Source organism: Callithrix jacchus, chromosome 1, assembly GCF_049354715.1.
Source record: "Callithrix jacchus isolate 240 chromosome 1, calJac240_pri, whole genome shotgun sequence".
Classification (NCBI taxonomy): Eukaryota; Metazoa; Chordata; class Mammalia; order Primates; family Cebidae; genus Callithrix; species Callithrix jacchus.
Window position 1 is genome coordinate 192,370,577 of NC_133502.1, and position 20,047 is coordinate 192,390,623.

Consider the following 20,047-nt stretch of genomic DNA (forward strand, 5'->3'; position numbering starts at 1 on the left):
ATCTTTGCTTTATTCACAAAATATACAAAGGAATCCACCTCCAGGGTGCAGTACAGATCTGTGGGAGAAAGGGACATGGAGAAGGTGGCAGCTCTTTTCCACATCACCCACATGGTCTATAAGAGCAGGTGTTACTTGAGGAATCCAGAAAAACAAAGGTTTTAGCTTTCTTTAAAAAAATAAAACACCAAATGGGGTTCTGGCATGAACACCAGCACCTCATGCTATACTCCTGCCTGATCTGTAAAATTCCCCTGGGTGCAGCTGGGAAACGGGGCCTCCCACAACATTCATTCATGCAGTCAGTCCACAAACCACAGCTAAAGCCCCTACAATGAGAAGGGCCCTGCAGTGGTGGGGACAGAGAGGCATACACGCCATCGTTACACAGGGGATGTGAGCCATAGAGACACCATGGCAGAGGCCAGCCATCCTGGGGGATGTGGGAAGCTCCTAGAACCAGAGCAGAGCCCGCTGTAAGTATTACCGGGCAAAGAGCGAAGGCAAAGGGCACCCCAGGCCACTGTGGGGCACGGGAAGCAGCTTGGTGCTGGGGAAGCCGTGGGGTGCAGGAAGAAGGGAGGGAGACAAGGCTGGGGGAGAGCGGGGCTGGGCTGTGGGCAGTAAGTGGCAGGGTGGGGTTTGTATTTTAGAAAAACCACCTGAGTGGCTGACGTCTGTAATCCCAGCACTTTGGGAGGCCAAGGCGGGTGGATCACCTGCAGTTGGGAGTTCAAGGCCAGTCTGACCAACAGGGAGAAACCCCATCTCTACTAAAAATACAAAATTAGCTGGGTGTGGTGGCACGTGTCTGTAATCTCAGCTACTCGGGAGGCTGAGGCAAGAGAATCACCTGAACCCAGGAGATGGAGGTTGCAGTGAGTTGAGATAGTGCCATTGTACTCCATCCTGGGCAGTAAGAACGAAACTCTATCTCAGAAAAAAGAAAAACCACCCGAGAAGGGGGGTGGAGAGGCCTCGTGGTGGGGACCCTTTCTGCAGTGACATCCAGAGCTACAACCAGGGAGGAGACCACAGCCAGGGCCTGGCCAGGCAGCCAGACACGATCAAGAAACCTCACTGATGGAGAACGGCATTTAACAGAGGGAAAGTGGATGGCAGTTTCTGGTGTGGCCACGGGGTGAATGGTGGTGCCCCTCAAAGGAACAGGACATAAGAGGAACAAGTGTGGGGGCCGTGAATAATAGGTTTCCTTTGGGGATGCAAGGCTGAGTGCATGGGACATTGAAGAGATAGAAAGAAAGGTAACAGGGAGGCAAAAAGAGATAAGCCCAGGACCCCAGGGCAGCGTATAGTATCATCCTGCACTGCTCACAGACAGGACCCGGGAGGAGAGGCAGGGATGGAGGAAGGCCCATGAGGAAAACACCAGCGTCTATGAGGCCGCCAGAGACGGGGTCCAGGGGAAAGTTGATGTATGTTACAATGCTATGGAGGTGTAATCTGCATGTCATATAATTCATTCATTCCAAGTGTAGGGTTTGAGGATTTTTAGCAAATTTAAACACCAGGGCAAACAGCACCCCAATCTTTTCACGACACTGCTCTCAGCTAAAAAGTCCCCTTGGGTTCGTCCGCAGTAAGTTCTTTCTCCCAACCCCATCCCTCAACGATCACTGGTAAGCTTTCTGTCTCCACATTTTGCTGTTTCTAGAAACTTTTTTTTTTTTGAGATGGAGTCTTGCTCCGTCACCCAAGATGGAATGCAGTGGCACAATCTGGGCTCACTATAATCTCCGCCTCGTGGGTTCAAGTGATTATCCCGTCTCAGCCTCTCAAGTAGCTGGGATTACAAGTGCCCACCAGCTCACCTGGCTAATCTTTGTATTTTTAGTAGACACGGGATTTCACCATGTTGGGTCAGGCTGGTCTCAAACTCCTGAGCTCAAGTGATCTGCCTGCCTCGGCTTCCCAAAGTGATGGGATTACAGGCATAAACCACCACTCCTGGCTTCTAGAAACTTATATAGTGCAACTGATGTGTTACCTAGTCTTCACCGTTCTGACGGCTCCAGCAGCTGGGGGAGAACGCCACTTAGAGGGCAAGGTAAAAAAGAGTATTGGGGGCCGGGCACAATGGCTCATGCCTGTAAGTCCAGCACTTTGGGAGGCCAAGGCTGGCAGACCACAAGGTCAGGAGTTCAAGACCAAGCCTGGCCAGCATGGTCCCCATCTCTACTAAAGATACAAACCATCAGCCAGGTGTGGTGGCACGTGCCTGTAATCCCAGCTACTTGGCAGGCTGAGGCAGAACTGCTTGAACCTGGGAGGTGGAGGTTGCAGTGAGCCGATATAGCAATGTTGCACTCCAGCCTGGGTGACAGGATGAGACCTCGTCTCAGAAAATAAAAGAAAAAAGAGTATTATTCATCCAGCTTGACAGAGCAGCCAAATCTGCTCTGCTGTGGGGTGAAGGTTTACTGTTTGCCGACTGCCCTCCTGGCTTGGACCCAAGACTCCTGGGCATTCCAGCTACTGCCTGTCAAACTCCTTGTCAAACCCCTGCGATCACACAATCCACCTGCAAGGGTCAGCTCACCGGCTCCCAGGATCTGAGACAGGCTTGGGAGACGGCAGAGGCCACTCTGGGAAAAACAATTCCACACGCAGAAGGCATCAACCAGCACCAACGCTCCACTGCAGCCAGTGATCAAAGGTGTCCCGTGGTCATTTGAACAACCTCCCTGCTTCCCCACACCCTGGCCGATTAGTCCTTCCTGGGTGGAGAACCTGGCTCGGTCCGTGCAACCTTCCTCCCCACACCAGTACTTACTTGAACTCTGCTTAAATCCAGTGGCTGAGTGGACGATGACATTCAGAAACCCATAGAGCCCCGGAGACCCATCATCTGTACAAGAGACCAAAGAGGTAAGCGTCTGTTGTGCCGGGAAAGGGAGGCAGGTGACAGGCTAACTCTGCTTCAGAATCAACCATCCCGGAGACAGCGTAGCTGCCATCTGCCCAGCACAAGGCAAGCCAGTGTCACGGGCCAAAAGCATACCCATCATGATTTCTGTCTTGGGGATCTCAGGGTCCAGTTGGGTTCCAGGGACCCAAAGTGTAATAATGTTCCAAAGACACAGAGGGGGTTGGGGTGATATGGACGTGGATGGGGTGTGTGTGGACAGGTGTGCATAGCATGTGCTGTGTGTGTGACTGAGCATATGTGCAACAGTGAATGCAAAACTCGGCTTGACCCAAAGTGCCAACCAGCAAGTAGTTGGAGGAGGGAGGGCTGGGAGGATGGGAGTGGGGCCGGATCAAGGCATGGAGCATCGGAGGAGCATCCACTGTAGCCCTTGTGACTAGGAAGGTGATTAGCCGAGTGTCTCCTCAACCACCCAGCAGTAGCCACTCAGGGAAAAACCGCTCCTAACCCATCTCATCCACTCCTGGGAGGAGACAAGAGGCCCTAACAAGCACACCTCTTCCCTCCAAACCAAAGTCCATTAGTCCCAACAGGAAGTGGGGGTCAGCCCCTGGGCCAGCTGCCTGCCCTCCCTGCAGGTGCCCTGTGCACAGGAGGATGGGCCCACCTTCCCTGCTGATGGTCAGTGGAATGCTATGGACCGTCTGCAGTTTGACACACGAGTTGGTCAGCATCTGCAGCTCCACAGATGTCAGGGAGAAGCTTTTGAAACCTGGGAGGTTGGAAGAGAGGTGCACCAATTGGTCAGTGCGCTCCTTGGCCCTCCGACCCCTCCCCCTGGACCCACACCACATCCTGGGGAAGGAGCATGGCAAGAACTAGTGCCAGGACTTGGATGCTCAGGAGAGGGCACTTGGCTCCCAAGTGCAATGCCGGTCCGGCAGCAGAGCAAGGTGTGGCTCTGGAAGGCCCAGGCCTGGAGGAGTCTTGGCGTGAGACTCAAACACATGTCACGCACTACCTATGCTCAGCCACAAGGCAGGTCTGAGAAGAAGCGGCTGGTCGGAGACCACCTCCCTGTGAGGTCTCCCCAGACAGACAGCAGCCACAGGTCTGCCCCCATTTCTTTACTGGGTGAGGAAAAGGGGCTTATTTCTGGGCATAATGCTGAACAGGGAATAGATGCTGCCACTCTAGAAATGGCTGGGGCTCCCATGTTATGACAGGGAGCCGGGGCCAGGAGCACTGGCAGGTCTGCTCGGAGCTCCTTGTTGCCCCAGACCACGGGGTCAATGCGGACTGAGACGTGGCTCTGCATAGGTGAGAAGGATAAGCCTGAGGGGATGAGAGGTCAGACCAGGTCAGAGGTGCACAGAGCCCCTGCCCAGCATCCCTGTGAAAAACGATGCTTTGCAGGTAATGGCCCACAGCTGTGGGAGGACCAGGCCACCTGGATATGGTGCTCAGCCCAGATCCCCCACAAGAGGGACAGTGGCATACAGAGTGCCAGTGGGAACATCTAGGTAAGGGTGGCACGTCAATCCCAAACCTCCAAGGAGGAAACTGGGTGTGCCCACCCCCCCGGCCCCTGCCGAACACAGGACAGAAGGAAGGAGTGCCCTGACAGAGGGAAGTGCCCAGAGAAGGAAGGGGCTGCCCCAGAGGGAGGGAGCACCCCTGTGCTGACAGCAGGCAGCTGGGCCATGTGGACAGGGCAGTGGGGCCAGCGCAGTGTGGCTACCCAAGTGGGCCCTGCCAAGGACCCCTTTAGCACCTGCTGGGGCAGGGAAGGCCTGGGGGAGTACGGGGCAGATGAGGGGAAATGGGGGAGGCCGAGAAAATGGGGTGGTGGCAGGGTCCTAGAAAGGCCTAGGGGGCAGGCCACGGGGTGGGGTGTATGTGCAGCAGGCTGGGGAAATGAATGCCCGGGGGATGGGGGCAGGATAGTTTCGGGGTGTGTCCAAGTGAAAACTCGGTGCCATTAGACGGTCAGGAGTGTAGAGACAAGATGGCTGGGAGGCCTACGGGGATGGCCGTCTCCAACTTGTTTTCTAAATGAGCCCTCCACGTAACACTTCACTTGATAAAACCCCTCAAAACAAAAAAGTTTCAAACCATAGTAGCTGCCAGCCTGGCCCTGGTGTTTCAAAGCCCAGCCCTCTCAGGACAGAGGACACTCACACTTCTTCTGCTGCTCCCGGATATTCTCCCTCCACTCTGCACGCTCATAGCCAGAGGAGATCAGGAATGTGTAACTCTAGGGTGGGCGAGACGAACAAACCCAGTTACCTCCACCCTGCCTCTGCGAATGCCCGGCAGGCCTGGGGCACCTTGGAGCATGCAACCCACACCTCCAGCTGGCTGGAGCCCAGTGGCCAGGTGTGCTCAGAGCCCGGCATGTCGCTTCTGGCACTCCCTGCCCTTCTTGCCAGCTGGGTGTCACAGCACCTCTGGCAGAAGCTCTCACCTGAACTGCACTTGTCAGGGTGTGATGCCAGCAGAAGGGCACAGCTAAGAGACATGAAGGTGACCAGGTGGGAACTGCAGAGGTGGTTGATCTAGACCTGACCCCCTGCATTCAACCCACAAGCCTCACAGTAGCCCAGAGACAAGGCTTCTGCAGAGCCCACCAGCTGCCTTTCCTGGCCAGTCTAGAAAACAAGCCATTTTGCACGTTGACAGGTGCGTGTCATGCCCCTGGAAGGAGACGCCCAGGCTACAGACGGCACCAGGAGCCAGACTCAGGACAGAAGGTGCATCTCTGGCCCTCAAGGCCCTGGGGCATCATCCCTGTACCAAGGACCAGGTCTGCACAAACCTGCTAGGCGCCCCTGTCCTATACCCTCCTTGGAGACCCAGCACACTCCCAGCTGTGGGAGCTGAGCCAGCTGCCACTCAACCCGAGGGCTATGGCCCAAAACCCCAGAAAAAGGAACCAGTGTGCTTGCATGCAGCATGCTGGACAAGCCTCTCGGCGCGGAGTGCATCCAAGTGAAAATGCGCTGCCATGAGACAGTCAAGAGCCCATCCCAGGCCAGAAGAGCGGAAGGGGCCGGCGTGGCAGGCGCTCACCTTGCTGTTACGGCTGTGCACCCTGAAGGCCATGCTGGGAGACATGAGCAGCAGCAGCGACTCCTGCTCTGACAGCTTCTTCTTCAGCCTCTCTGTGGCCTTGCTGCCCTTGTTCGCCCTCTTCGGGGAGATACCACAACCTCACCTTCGCATTCCAGCGCCCCATACAACTCACTCCCGCTCCATCCACCACCACCACAGCGGTGTTCAGCCTGCAGAGGGCGAGAATCCTGTGTCTCCACTCAGCACAGCCCAGGGCCCCAGACTGCTGCTGGCGGTGGCCTTTGGAGGACAGAGCAGCCTTGCAGCCTTTCAACAGGGTCAAGGCCAGGCACAGGCTGCGGGACATGCTTGGAACCTTTCTTGGAGGAACGAGATCTTTCCTCTCATAAGGGTGGAGAGAAGAGACTTACAAACAACCCAGCCTTTCATTTTCTCCCCAATTCAGACAATGTCCAGGGGGCTGTTGCGACCTGAAGGGTCTGTCACCCGCTTCCTAATCCAGGTAGATTTCCACAGGCCCACTGAGCATATTTGTGGAGGTCTCAGCAGAAGGGCAGACGACTCTCAACAGAACCTGGACAGGTGAGCCCTTCCTATGCTGAGCTGTGTGGATCCCTCTAGAAGCCACTATCCCTGGGGAGAAAATGTGCTGCCTGTCACCAGATAGGGCTCAATCCCATCCCCCACAGAGCTGAACATGGAGAGTGCAACAGTCACACTCAACAGGCGTCAGCTGCCCTCAGGGCACGGCACTGGCTCCGACTCTGCATGGGGACAGCCCACCACAGAGGTCACGGCCCTCCTGCAGCACAATACAATGTTCACCCCAGTCTTGAAGCTGCCCTGTGCTCCTAAGTGTGCTGAATCTGGGTGCAGCAGGCTGCGCAGCTGGACAAGGGCTGAGGACTCCTGTCCCACTGTGTCCACCCTACCCGGGTGTCCCTGGGCCCAGGCCCAACCTTTTTGCCACCCACTTCCTCTGGCCTAGCTAACCAGATTGAGGGGCTTGTCCTCACCATTTTTACAGTCTTCAAACATCTCTGGAGAAAACTAAGTGCCTGTAGTCCCAAACACCTGGAGGGGTGGCACCCCCACCTGGGCCTGGCCCCCATCAGGGTAGCTGTACAGGGGACAAGCAGCCCCTCCCCTAGGCCCCGCATCCTGAACCATTCCAAGCCCTCCAGCATCTGGCTGTCACTTTCTCCAGTCACTTGGTACTTTACCCACAAAATGGAACCACACAGCAAAGGACGCTGCCTGGGCATCAGAAGACCACACACTTGAACTCAAGCCAGTGGCCAGAGGTGAGAACCCAGAAGCCTCTCTCCCGCCTGCCTGGCTGACTGAGCTCCTGCATTCTTGCTGCCTCCTTAAAAGGACCATCCAGGCATTTGCCTGTGAACTTAAAGTGTCCACACCCTGTTCCCTTAGAAATACTGTTAGCTGTCATGTGTGCTGTCTCTCTCTCTCTCTCTGACTCTTCACTTGTGCCTCGTGTGATTTAGGGACAGAGGACTGCCCACCCTCCTCATGGCACCTCCTTGTCCAAAACCTGTAGGTAAAAAATCTCGGAACTAGTTTCCCATGCTGGTGGTGTGTTTCCGAAAAGCTAGGCAGTGTTTTCCTAGGTCAGGTTTTCCCAGGGATGCCGGCGAAAACAGAAGATCAGGCTCCCAGTGCCATAGCAATGGCCAGGCAGGCATAAACTAGACATGGTTTAAACTTGCCAGTGTAAACAAGTTTCCCTCGTGAGGGACCCCTGATCACAGATGAGATAACTAAGCATGAGGCCGTCCACCAGGTATAAGAAGTATCCCGTGAAAGGCACACTGTAGAGACCACGACCAGTTCCCTTAGTTTTTCTGGAAGGCTGGGTTGGCAGCCCCTCTGGTATGGTGCTCCGCATTAAGCCGGGGGTTCTCAGAACAATCGGGCACCTAGCTGTGCCCAGATGCCCAGCCCTCCAAGACCTGAGAGCTCATATATGTCCCAGAGACCAGACCTGGGGCTCAGAGGCCTGACAGAGAGAGCACCCACTGGCTGTGTGTGGGGGCTGCTGCCCAGCAAGACCACACGGAGCCAGGCCCTTGTTTCCCCCACCTGCCCCCCGCCATGCACCTTCTCTCTCTGAATGTCACTCTTGATCTGGGAGATCTTGATCTTCAGAGCGTCCAGCTCCTCGTCCGGCACCAGGGGGATGTTGGGCACTGCCTCCGATTCGTCCACCATCTGGAAGCTGAGATCCGTGAGCGGAATGTACCATTTGCAGTCATACTGCTGGGTTTTGCTGGGGGTGGGGAGAGAAGGACGCTGACATGCACCAACTACCTTCCACGGCTGATGTCACTGCTGCCAAGAACCCAAGAGCCCGTGTTCCTGACCACACACGGCTCACCCGACCGAATCCCAGCACGCGTTCCATGGAACCGACTGGGATGAAGCCACTGGCAGGCGCTGGTGGCCCCGGCCTCAGCCTCAGTGATTCCTGGGAACAGACACTCTGAACACGTGAACCCAGGCCCCAGGCCTCTCAGGAGTCTAGATGCATCTTATCCTATGCTGACCCTAAGGTGGAGGGCTCATGTGGGAGCACGTCAAGGCTGCACAATGACAGGACAGGGCTGAAGTCCAACCCCAGGGCTGTAAGAGTTTCAACGACTGTAGATAAAGCTGGCGTCATCCCCTCGCCTGACAGATGGGAGAACGAAGTCTCTCCTCTGAGTTGACTGATTCAACCCACTCAGCAGGGCAGGATGAGGGGAAGAGCCTGTGCTGGTCTTCCCAGTGTGGCCTTTGCTCCACTCCAACCTGGTGCGACCTGGGTGAACCCAATCACTGGAGGGAGGAGGGGAGTGTGTGCAGGGGTACGCTGAGAATAACTCAGGAGCCACCACCCAGCTCTGCCTGCAGCCCCTGACCTCAAACGGTCCTGAGGTGGCCTTTCCGCAATGGTCCTGGAAGTCATGGTCGGGTTTACCCCTCACTACAGGAGTCAAAGCTGGTCCCCAGGATGCTCCATGACGTCTCCTGCTAGTGACAATCTTTAACCTGGAGCCTAACATTGAGCCCAAGTAGCAACGGAATGTAAAAAGAGCACCTAGCTACATTGCTGCTGGCCTCCGCCATGACGGACCCTCCACGCCCTGGAGCGTCAGCACAGACGGGGTCACCGCCGGGACGGGACCCCATCGTTACTCACCCTCCGCTCTGCTTCTTGAGCTTGGTGCAGAGAAGCAGGTCGGTGAAGAGGAAGACATGGCGCAGCTTGCGGGCCCCCTCCACCAGCTCCACCATGAAGCTGTCCTTCAGCAGCTGCCGGTGCTGCGGGCACAGGGAAGGCTGGGGTCAGGGCCAGCCTGGGGTGATGGGTGGGGTGCATTCGGCCCTCCCAGCCCAGCAGGAGCAGGTTGACCCAGGGACGTTCTCTCTGGGAAGATTTCACTCCTTCCACATCTGACCCTCACACTCACTTTCCAGAACGTTTTGTTCATCTCACGGTCCTGCTGACAGATCAGGGCTTACGTGTAACTTCTCTGTTCAACAAATTTCCCAGTCCCTCCTGTGTGCTCAGCCTTTAGAAGAGAGTGGGAGGATGGGGGAGGGGGGAGGTAACGACTGTGGGTCTGTAGAGGCACACAGCCAAGCAAACGGTCTGCTGTGAAGATGGGTGATGGAACGACCCACTTTAAACAGGGCAGCCAGTGCCTCTCTGGGGTGGCAGGTGGAGCTCTAGAACTGGCAAGAAGCCAGCGTGCCAGGAGCAGGTCTTTCTGTAGAGGGACCATGTCAGGCACAGGCCCTGTGGTGGGAAGAGCTTGGGGCTGGAGGTTCAGTGTGGTCTGTGGGTGGAGATGGGCCCGGTGCACTCTGGAAGTGGCAGCCCTCGAGGTCACGGCAAAGGGTCGGGCCTGGTTCTGAGGGCAGCAGGAACCGGGGCCCCATACCTTGAACTCCTAGTCCTCCCAACTAGACAGGATGTGCAGGGTCCCAGGTGTGCAGGGGCCACACCTCTGACACCTGCCTGGACATCCGCAGCCTGAGAGCAGGGTTAAAGTGGCGCGCAGGTGGGGAGTGCAGGGCAGGGGCACAGGCTCCTAAGAAACCATGCCCCTTTCTGCCTCTTGTTCTGTATCTGAAAGGCAAGGGTTGGTCCTTCTTGCTCAAGAGGCTCCTCAATGGGCATGTCTAGGTTATGTCACCCCTGCCTGGTACCTCACAGCGTTGGGCACTGGATGAGAGGCTGTCGCAGCAGGCTTCCCCATGCCGGGACCAGAGCACTGCATGAGGACGTCGCCTGAACTATTTGATCCAATCCCTACAACAGCCTGGAGGCAGTTCCTTAATGAGAAAACTGAGCTTCAGCGAGGCCCACACTCTGTCCCAGGCAGCAGAGAGCAAGCGGCAGCATTCACAGGTCTCTACACTCAGGAGCCCACAACCTCATGGGAGAAAGACCAAGTGTTTGGCGGGCACCCAGCCCCCTGGTCTCAGGGAAGGCTCACAGGGAGGATGACCCCCGCCCTGTGCTGAGAGCCGGAGGGTCTGCAGGGGAGTCACATGCAACAGAGGGTATGAAAATTCAGTGTTTCCCCACAGGAGCTGCACCTGTCCCCATCTCGAGAAGTGATGAGGTCCTGTGCTCTGGGTGAGCCAGGCTGGTTCTGGGGCCAGACCAGGCGCCACACACTGCTGTCCTGCAGCCTGAGGTTCTTCTCAGGGAGCCTCTGTCTCTCTCAACTCTCCTGTACTCTGAGGCTGGAGGCAGCAGAGCTCCCCATTCGCATGTACAGTCGGTGCCAGGCCTCCGACACTCTCAGGGGTGGAGGCTGCATGTCACCATCATAAGCAGCTTGGCTCACGACAGCCAGCCGGCTCTGGTGAGGGGGAACAATGACTTATGTAGGGGTCGCTGGTGCCCATAAGTGGAAGGCTAGGAAGGTTGCCGGAGTGCCAAGGCCGTGACTCATAGGCACTCACTCACACTCCGCCTGCCGAGGGCAGACGGCCGCGTGGTGACGGCACCCACAGGAAGCAAGAAACAGCATGTGCCCCTGGAGAAATGTCAGGCAGTGCTGGAGCGCTGAAGCCGGGTAATCCCCACTGCTGGGTCTGCAGCGGGGACCAGGTCTGGGTAGGATCCTAGGACACTGAGGTCCTTAGAGAAGGACTACAGGATGTCTGCTTGGCAGGGACACAAGAAAGAGCCTCCCTGCTAAGGAGGAATGGTCTCAGGCACCTTCCCTGTGGGGCACTGATGGGGCTGGATGGCCAGCAGCCTTCTCCATACAAAGGCGCTGAGCTTCTCGCCATCACCAGCAGAGGGCACCCCATGCTCAGCTCAGAAGCCGCAGACCCGGCCCACTCTGCCTTGTGTGCCAGAAATGCAGCTGCCTCTCCAGCAGAGGTTTCCCACAGCCCACCTCAGGGGCACCTTCGGGCTTCAGCAAGGCCACTGGACGCCTGTAGCACCCACATGCCAGCCTGCCACACTGAGAGGACCAGGCCTGGCTATGGGGAGGACGTGGCCCCTCTGGGTGTGGACTGCAGGCCTGGGAGGCTTGGACAGCGAACTCAGATGATTCTGGGCTACTCTTTTGATGTCACCACAGCCTCCAAACCCTCACCCACCCATGCAGCTCTCCCCTGAGAGAAACCCTAATCCATAGGCACCCCAGCATGTCGCAGCACCTCAGACCCTGCTCTGCAGTCCCCATCACCCAGTCCCTGCCCTCCCAGTCCACACAACACCAGCACGGAGCTGGGAGGCCATGTGGCGTAGGTCACTGCCTGCCCAGGAGACGTCCCTCTCAGAAGTGCTCAGCAGCCTGGTATCCGGCTCAGAGTACAGGATGCTCAGCCTTGAAATCAGCCCAGGCTTCCCCGCACAGTCCTCCGGACTCACATCCTCCAGGGCACATGGCAAGGGTGGGCCGGGGCCACGGTCCTGACTGCATCCCAAAGCCAGCATAAGGCCACGTGGCTGGAAACCACTGTCCCTATGGCTCAGTGTCTCTCCAGGGCAAACACCCGCAGCTGGAGCAGGGGGACAGAGAGGGCCGGGGCCTCACTGGGACCTGGGACAGCACCACGGTTTGGAGAGCTGGCTTGCCGGGCTGCGGGAGCCTGTGTGTGAAAAGGGCGCATTGGAAGATCCCATGTGTGCCATTATGCCCAGCTAAATTTTTTTTTTTTTTTGGTAGAGACAGGGGTCTCGCTATGTGGTCCAGGCTGGTCTTGAACTCCTGGCCTCAAGTGGTCCTCCCACCTAGACCTCCCAAAGAGCTGGGATTGCAGGTGTGAGCCCCTGCACCCGGCTCTGCCTTTAAAGGGAGGGAAATTCTGTTACATGCTACAACACGATGAACCTTGAAAACATGATGCTAAGTGAAATATGGCAGTCACAAAGTGCCACATGTTGTATGACTCCACTGATACTAAATGTCCAGAATACGTAAATCCATAAAAACAGAAGGTAGATCAGTGACTGCTTAATGGGCCATGGGGTTTCCTTCTGGGGTGACAAAAATGCTTTGGAACTAAATAGAGATATTGGTTACACAACACTGTGAATGCACTAAAAGCCACTGAATTGCTCACTTTAAAATGATTCATTTTACATTATGTGATTTTTACCTCATTTTTTTTTTTTAAAACTGACCTGTTTTCCTCTCTTAAGCAGGGAACCCGGAACATAATTCCGCTATTTCCCAAGGGCTGAGTATCCTTCCAGATGGACGTCAGTACAGCCTGACCATAATCCCAGGCCACCCACAGGCAGTGAGTGCTTTCAGAGACACAGTTGGTTCTGGTGGTTTTTCTACTTAATCCTCCTCTGCCAGTCTGGCAGCTGCTCCTTCTTGCATCCAAACAAGGGGCTCAAAATTCTTTTTTTTTTAGATGGAGATTTGCTGTTGTTACCCAGACTGGGGTGCAATGGCACGATCTCGGCTCACCGCAACCTCTGCCTTCTGGGTTCAAGGAATTCTCCTGCCTCAGCCTCCCGAGTAGCTGGGACTACAGGCGTGCACAACCATGCCCAGCTAATTTTTGTATTTTTAGTAGAGACGGGGTTTCACCTTGTTGATCAGGATGGTCTTGATCTCTTGACCTCGTGATCCACCTGCCTCGGCCTCCCAAAGTGCTGGGATTATAGGTGTGAACCACCGCGTGCGGCCTCAAAATTCTTTATAAATGAGATGTCCCCCATCCAGTTAGCCACTGCACCCTGGCTAAAGGCCTGCCCCCAGGGCCCTTGGTTCTGTGGTGGGAGGGTGCACAGAGAGCACCCTAGGATCCCGTGGCCTCCCAGCCCTCATGCTGTACCCCAACAATGACATCACCAGGCCAGCACCCAAGAACGAAAGCCTCAGCTGCCCAGATAGAGCTCAGGGTCATGAATCAGCATGTGCCACAAAGAAAGCCACCAGGCTAGCCAAGGCCCCCACCCCATAGGCTGGAAAATGTCAGTCGGGAAGGGCCTGAGCCTGCCCTGCTCCCTGATGCCGTGGCTCCCCAGGCAACCCTAGACACTGAGAACGAGAAACAGGTATTTACAGCTCTGAGCTTTCTTGGAGGAGAAAGCCCAACCCGTGCAACCAGCCTGATGGCTCTGCCCGCTTGAAGGCTGAGCTGGTTGGAGACTCAATCACCAGAAGGTCAACTTTGCTGGCAATTTTTTGGGGGGCACTAAAGACAGCTGTTTTCCTCTACAAACGGAGGGTGCCTCAGTACGGGCAGATGAGAACCCCGCCTCCTCTCCATCAGCATCCACAACACTGTTAAAGGACCCTCCCGAGTCTCCAAGGACCCAGCTGTGTCTAAGGCTCCCAGTCATTCCAGGAGGCAAAAATAATTTGATGCTCCAGGCTTTGATGCTCCTCCTGGTGCAGGCACAGGGCAGACAGAGGGTGAAATCCCAGCTGGGAAGAGGCAGCCGCCTTCGGCCCCAGAATGATATAGTTATTACTCCTCAGCAGCACCTGGGCTTTTTAGGACTCGGGGGCTCAGAAAGACTTCCTGGAGGCCCTGAAGATTTAGCCCCAGACAAATGTACTGAGTACCTAACACATCCAGGGCACTGTGCTGGGTATGCAATGGTGAGCACTGCACACCCAGCCCCTGCCCTCGGGAGCCAGTGGAATCCACCAAGTCACGTGACATGGGCATCACAGCAACCATGCCAATGCCACGGGAGAGGCAGCTGGCACCGGAGTACATGCAGGAGGGAGGCAGACAAACCCAGGCAGGACAGCAGGGCCTGTCACTGAGGAAATGACCACAGAGCCAGAACCTGAGAGAGGGGGAGGCACACACTGGCTCCCCGGAGGAACACCAAGGTGAGAAGCCCACTGTTGTGGGCCCCCAAAGGAACACGTTCATTCCTAACCCTAGAATCTGCAAGTGTGACCTTACCTGGAAAAAGAGGCCTTGCAGATATAATGAGGTTAAAGGCCTTGCGATGAGCTCACCCTAGATTGTCCGACCACTACTACTATGATGTGTTTCTATTCTCCCAGAACACTCCTGACAACATGTATGTGGGTTTATTCCTTTCACCGGGCAATCCTCCCCGTCTCTGGACACCAGCCAGGTGTCCTATAATTTAATTCCATTCTGCCAGTAAGTACATGGAATGAGTGTCAGACCCCACAGGTTAAGCGCTCAGTACCACAAGACTGCCCCCACTTCAGGCACTGGGGCAAAGTTTGGGACACATGTACCTCTGACCTACTGACCCTAAAGCTGGGGGTGGGGTGTTCTCACAATCCCCTCCTCAGGTTCAATAATTTGCTAGAGCTGGGAACGGTGGCTCACGCCTGTAATCTCAGCATTTTGGGAGGCCGAGACAGGTGGATGGCCTGAGGTCAGGAGTTCGAGACCAGCATGGCCAATATGGTGAAACTCCGTCTCTACTAAAAATACAAAAATTAGCCAGGCATGGTGGCATGTGCCTGTAGTCCCAGCTACTCTGGAGGCTGAGGCAGGAGAATTGCTTGAACCAGGAGGTGGAGGTTGCAACGAGCCGAGATTGCACCACAGCATTCCAGCCTGGGCGATGGAGTAAGACAGCGTCTCAAAAAAAAAAAAAAAAAAATTGCTAGAGCAGAGCAGCTCACAAAATTCAGGAAAGCCCTTTACTCACGTTTACCAGTTTATTATAAAGGATACCACTCAGGAACAGCCAAACAGAAGAGAGGCACAGGGCAGGGTGATAGAGTGTATACTGTGGGGGGACCTTCCATGGCCTCTGGGGCACTGCCCGCCCAGCACCTCCATGTGTTCACCAACATGAAAGCTCTTGGAGTATAGTGTTTTCATGGAGGTTCCACTAGGTAGGCAAGACTGACTAAATCACTGGCCACTGATGATCCATTCAGCTGAGATCAGGCGTCGGCAGCCTGGCAGGGCTGTAGACTGGTGATCAATTCAATCTCCACCCCCTCCCCGTCCCCAGAGTTCAGGGCGGAGCTAAACTTCCAACCTTTGAATCACAGGGCTGGTTCCTCTGGCAACCAGCCCCATCCCACAGCTATCTGGGGGCCTGCCCATCAATCATCACCTCATTAGCATAACCTCAGGTCCCACAAAAAAGGGCTTGTATGAGTAACAAAAGATGCATCTATCCCCTCATTGCAGGAAATTATAATGATTTTAGGAGCCTGTGCCAGAAACCAGAAGACCAAATCTACATATTTTTATTATATCACAATATCACATGATGATATTTACCACCCTAAATCTGATGACAAGTATATTTAAAGAGACAGAAGACAGGCACACAGGAGGGCGTTTGAAGGCAGATGCAGAGACTGGAGAAGTGCCGGGGCCATCAAATGCTGGGAATGGCAAGGAAAGATCCTCCCCTAGAGCCTCCAGAGACAGCCTGGCCCTGCTGACACCTAGATGTTGGGCTTCTATCTTCAGAACTGGGAGAGAATAAATGTTTGTTGTTGTAAGCCCCTAAGCTTATGGCATTGTTAAGGAAGCCACAGGACGCTAAGACAGAGATAACCCAGCCCCTGGGAGAGGTCTGGAAGGGCTTTGCAGTGGTAGAGCCTGTGAGACAGAGAGAAGAATGTGACCAACGGAGCCTTCAGCCAGCAGGGATGGGGAGCCGCAAAGATGTCCCACCCCTGACTCACGCTGCCGACTCAGCTGCTAGCTCTCCTGGGGCTTACAAATGCAGAAAGGCTGGGAAGGACTGAAGGAAGCACCATTCCAAAATATGCTGTATCAGTACACTGACTTGAGCTGACAACATTAGAGACTGCAGCTTCCGAAAGGGCTAGCTGACCTGCTTCTTGCTGTACAAAGCAAGCCATAAAAATTCCTCTGGGAGAGGTGCCCTCCCTGTACCAAGAGAGAAAATAGCCCTTATCCTCTGAGACTGGGAATTGGGGGCTGCAGTGGACCTGAATGAATATACTTAACAAAGTAACCCTTATCTCCCACCAAGTTTCCCCTCATGCATCTCCCAGTGACTCCCCAGAGTTTACTGCCCGTAGCCAGTTCCCTCCTGTCCTGCCACTTCTCAAACTTACTGTTATCTAAAAAGGGTCTTGTTTGGCCACTTCTCTGGACTTGACTCTGGAGAAGAATCCCATGTCCCTGTAAAACCAATGACATCTGTGTTTTTCTCCTATTAATGTGCCTGGTGTCACTTTGGTTTCTAGATCCAGCCAGAGGCCACTAAGAGCTAAGGGGGACTGGAAGCAATCTCTGGGAAAGGATATACAGCTGGGAAAGGGGATATGGGATGGTAGCGAGAGGAGAGGGAGGTAGGGGGAGCCTCTCTGGGGAGCCTCGGGCTGCAGGCCCAGGACTTGGGCTCGATTTAGGAGGTGTCTGGGTCTGGAACAAGAGGGGAGCCTCGGGCCCACAGGGGGACAGGTGACATTCTAGCAGCACATCTGAGTGTGGCACAGGAGGTGGGGCAGGGCTGGGGGCTTCTGCAATGGTCACTCCAGGTGTGCTTGGTGTTGGTTGAAAAACGCAGGCAGGGGGCATTGACACAAAGTGATCATGGGTCTGGCTAAGAGGACAAAGACAAAAGGAGGAGGAAGAGTAGAGGGGACGCTGAGCTTTCTAGTCCCCGAGGTGCAGACGCGGCAGCAGGGAACTGGTCAGAAGAGTCCCTGGGAAGATAGTGGGAGGGGGAAAGTTAGGGAAGGTGGAGCAGTGCCCTTCAAAAGAGGATGGCGGGCCGGGCGCGGTGGCTCACGCCTGTAATCCCAGCACTTTGGGAGGCCGAGACGGGTGGATCACAAGGTCAAGAGATTGAGACCATCCAGGTCAACATGGTGAAACCCCGTCTCTACTAAAAATACAAAAAATTAGCTGGGCGTGGTGGCGCATGCCTGTAATCCCAGCTACTCGGGAGGCTGAGGCAGGAGAATTGCCTGAGCCCAGGAGGCGGAGGTTGCGGTGAGCCGAGATTGCGCCATTGCACTCCAGCCTGGGTAACAAGAGCGAAACTCCGTCTCAAAAAAAAAAAAAAAAAAAAAAGAGGATGGCATGGGAACAGTGCCCTGGAGTGGGAGTAGCATGGGGAGCGAGGTCTGAAAGTGAATGGTGGGGGTCCCTCCACGCCAGCAAAGGTGCTCAGCCAGGAATTGGGCTGTGGCCACTGCACACTTGCGGGTCCTCCCCTCCCACTCACTGCTCCTCCAAAGAGGAAACACAGAGGATTAAGGGGAAAATGGCAGGAAGAGGGGCTTCCCCCTGCTGGCAGTCACCACCCTGAGCCTGGGGCCAGGGCCCAGCCACCGGCAGACACCCAGCAAGCCTGGGAGGGCAGGAGAACCACCTTATTCCCCAACCTGGTCTCAGGCTACCCTTGCTGAAGGATGCCTGGAGTGGGATAGGAGAGGAGACGCACATTCACCACATTCACAGCAGCACCATCTGCAATGGCCGAGAGGTGGCAGCAACCCCAGTTCCATCCACGCGTGACTGCAAGACCAGAATGTGCTATATACATGTAAAGGAGTATTATTCAGCCTCGAAAAGGAAGGAAACTCTGAGACATGCTGACTTGGATTAGCCTTGAGGACATTATGCTAAGTGAAATCAGCCAGACACAAAGAGTCAAATACTGTATGCTTCCATGTATATAAGGTTCCTAGAGTAGTCAAATTCAGAGACAGGAAGGAGAATGGGGGCTGTCAGGTGCTGGAGAGGGAGTTAGTGTTTAGTGGAGTTTCAGTTTGGAGAAGATGAAAAAGTTCTGGAGATGGACAGTGGTGACCTCTGTATGACAACATGGATGTACTTAACACCACTGAAATGCACACCTAAAAATGGCTAACATAGTCAATTTTATGTTATTTACACACACACACACACACACACACACACACATGCACACAGGATCAGCCAGGTTTTCAAATTTAAAACGAAAGAAAAGAAGTACAGTGTTAGGGGCTAAATCATGTTCCCTGCCAAATTCATATGCTGAAGTCCTAACCCCTAAACTTATTTGAAAATAGGGTTTTTACCAAGTTAAAACAAGGTCATTAGGTTAGGTCCTAATCCAATATGACTGTGTCCTTTAAAAAAGGGGTGGCCAGGCGTGGTGGCTCATGCCTGTAATCCCAGCACTTTGCGAGAGAGGAGAATCACTTCAGGCCGGGAGTTGGAGACTAGCCTGAACAACATGAGACCCTGTCTCTACAAAAAAAAAAAAAATACAAAAATTAGCCAGGTGTGGTGGTCATGCCTGTAGTTCTCAGCTACTTGGGAGGCTGAGGCAGGAGGATTGGTCACTGAGCCCAGGAGGTTGAGGCTATAGTGAGCTATGATTGAGCCACTGCACTCCAGCCTGGGACTGGAGCCAGAGGGAGATCCTGTCTCTTAAAAAAAAGTGTGGGGTGGGGTGGGGTAGGGGGATGGAATTTGGAGAGAGATGGGCATATTGGGAGAATGTCATGTGAACTTGAAGACAGTCACCTATAAGGATCCAACCCAGCCAACATCTCAATCTCATACTTCTAGGCTTCAGAACTGTGAGATGATACATTTCTATGATTTGGGCTTCGTGGTTCTTTGTTACGCAGCCATAGCACACTATTACGTGAATGAAGTCACTGTGGAGCTCAGACACCAACTTTGAGGAGCTGTCCACATGCCACGTTCTAGACTCGGAGTGGCAGAGGGGAAGAGCAGACACCAAGGCGCACAAGGTCAGAGTAGGAGGCAGCCCAGGGCCTCACCCCCTTCAGCCACGCAGCATATCTGTGCTCTCTTGGGCACTTGCTCAGAAGCTAAATTGTTACAGATTGACCCCAGACTCTCCTGCTAGACAAAAGACCAGAGCCACCTGAGTATCTTGTGCTTGTACAAGTCAGAAATTAAAGAAACCCCGTCACATTCTGAATGTCCTGCACAACACTGCCAGCCAACCAGCCCTTCCTGAGCGCAGCCCCTGCACCTTCGGACTCTCCTTCCTACACAGGGCCTCAGGGGCTTTGCTTTCCTCCCCTCATCCAAGCTGAGAGGTGGGAGGGGGGTGGGGGGGGAGGAGGCTTCCATGCAGGTGAGGAAACTGAGGTACTAAAGCAACAAGCTGGGCAGAACCAGAAAAGCCCAATGCTGGAGAGAGATTGACAAGGTGTGTATGAACCCTTCTGGGCCCTCAAATGATTCTACAACCTGAGTTCTTTCTATTGAGGGAAAGGAGATGGCCCAGGGGACAGTTTGAGGACCCCCCCCAAGCCACATACACACACAAGAAGCACCTGTGTTCCCACCAGCCCTGGAGGAGTATAGCCCTAGGTCAGTCCTGGGGGCTGGTCTGCAATTCCCACCCCTGTCCTAATACTGGGTCACCCTGATCTATAGTGCTCCTGGGAGGCTTATGGAGTTGTGGATGCGCAGGTGCCCAGGACGCCAGCCTGAGTCAGGGCCAGGGGGATAACACCAGCAATGGCAACAGGTACGGGTCAGAAGTGCTGCCTCGAATCCCCACGCCTCTGCAAGGGAGCCATCACTATGTCATTTTACAGATGAAGGTTGAAGGTTTGGATGTAGAACCAACATACCCTGAATTCCACAGCTAAGAAGGGGGATCCCCAACTTCAGGAA

General features: G+C 54.8%; 1 protein-coding gene across 1 annotated transcript in view; it reads right to left on the minus strand.

Moving 5' to 3' along the window:
* Positions 1 to 224: 224 nt before the first annotated feature.
* The window catches only part of LOC100394907 (breakpoint cluster region protein-like), a 97,991-nt gene continuing 78,168 nt past the window's right edge, over positions 225 to 20,047 (minus strand). The window contains exons 8-13 of the mRNA XM_078335111.1: positions 9,165 to 9,286; positions 8,084 to 8,252; positions 5,963 to 6,082; positions 5,072 to 5,147; positions 3,558 to 3,662; positions 225 to 2,869 (exon numbers count right to left, since the gene is read on the minus strand). Of these exons, the coding sequence (XP_078191237.1) occupies positions 2,439 to 2,869; positions 3,558 to 3,662; positions 5,072 to 5,147; positions 5,963 to 6,082; positions 8,084 to 8,252; positions 9,165 to 9,286 (1,023 nt within the window). The 3' untranslated portion in view covers positions 225 to 2,438. The remainder of the gene's footprint in view (positions 2,870 to 3,557; positions 3,663 to 5,071; positions 5,148 to 5,962; positions 6,083 to 8,083; positions 8,253 to 9,164; positions 9,287 to 20,047) is intronic.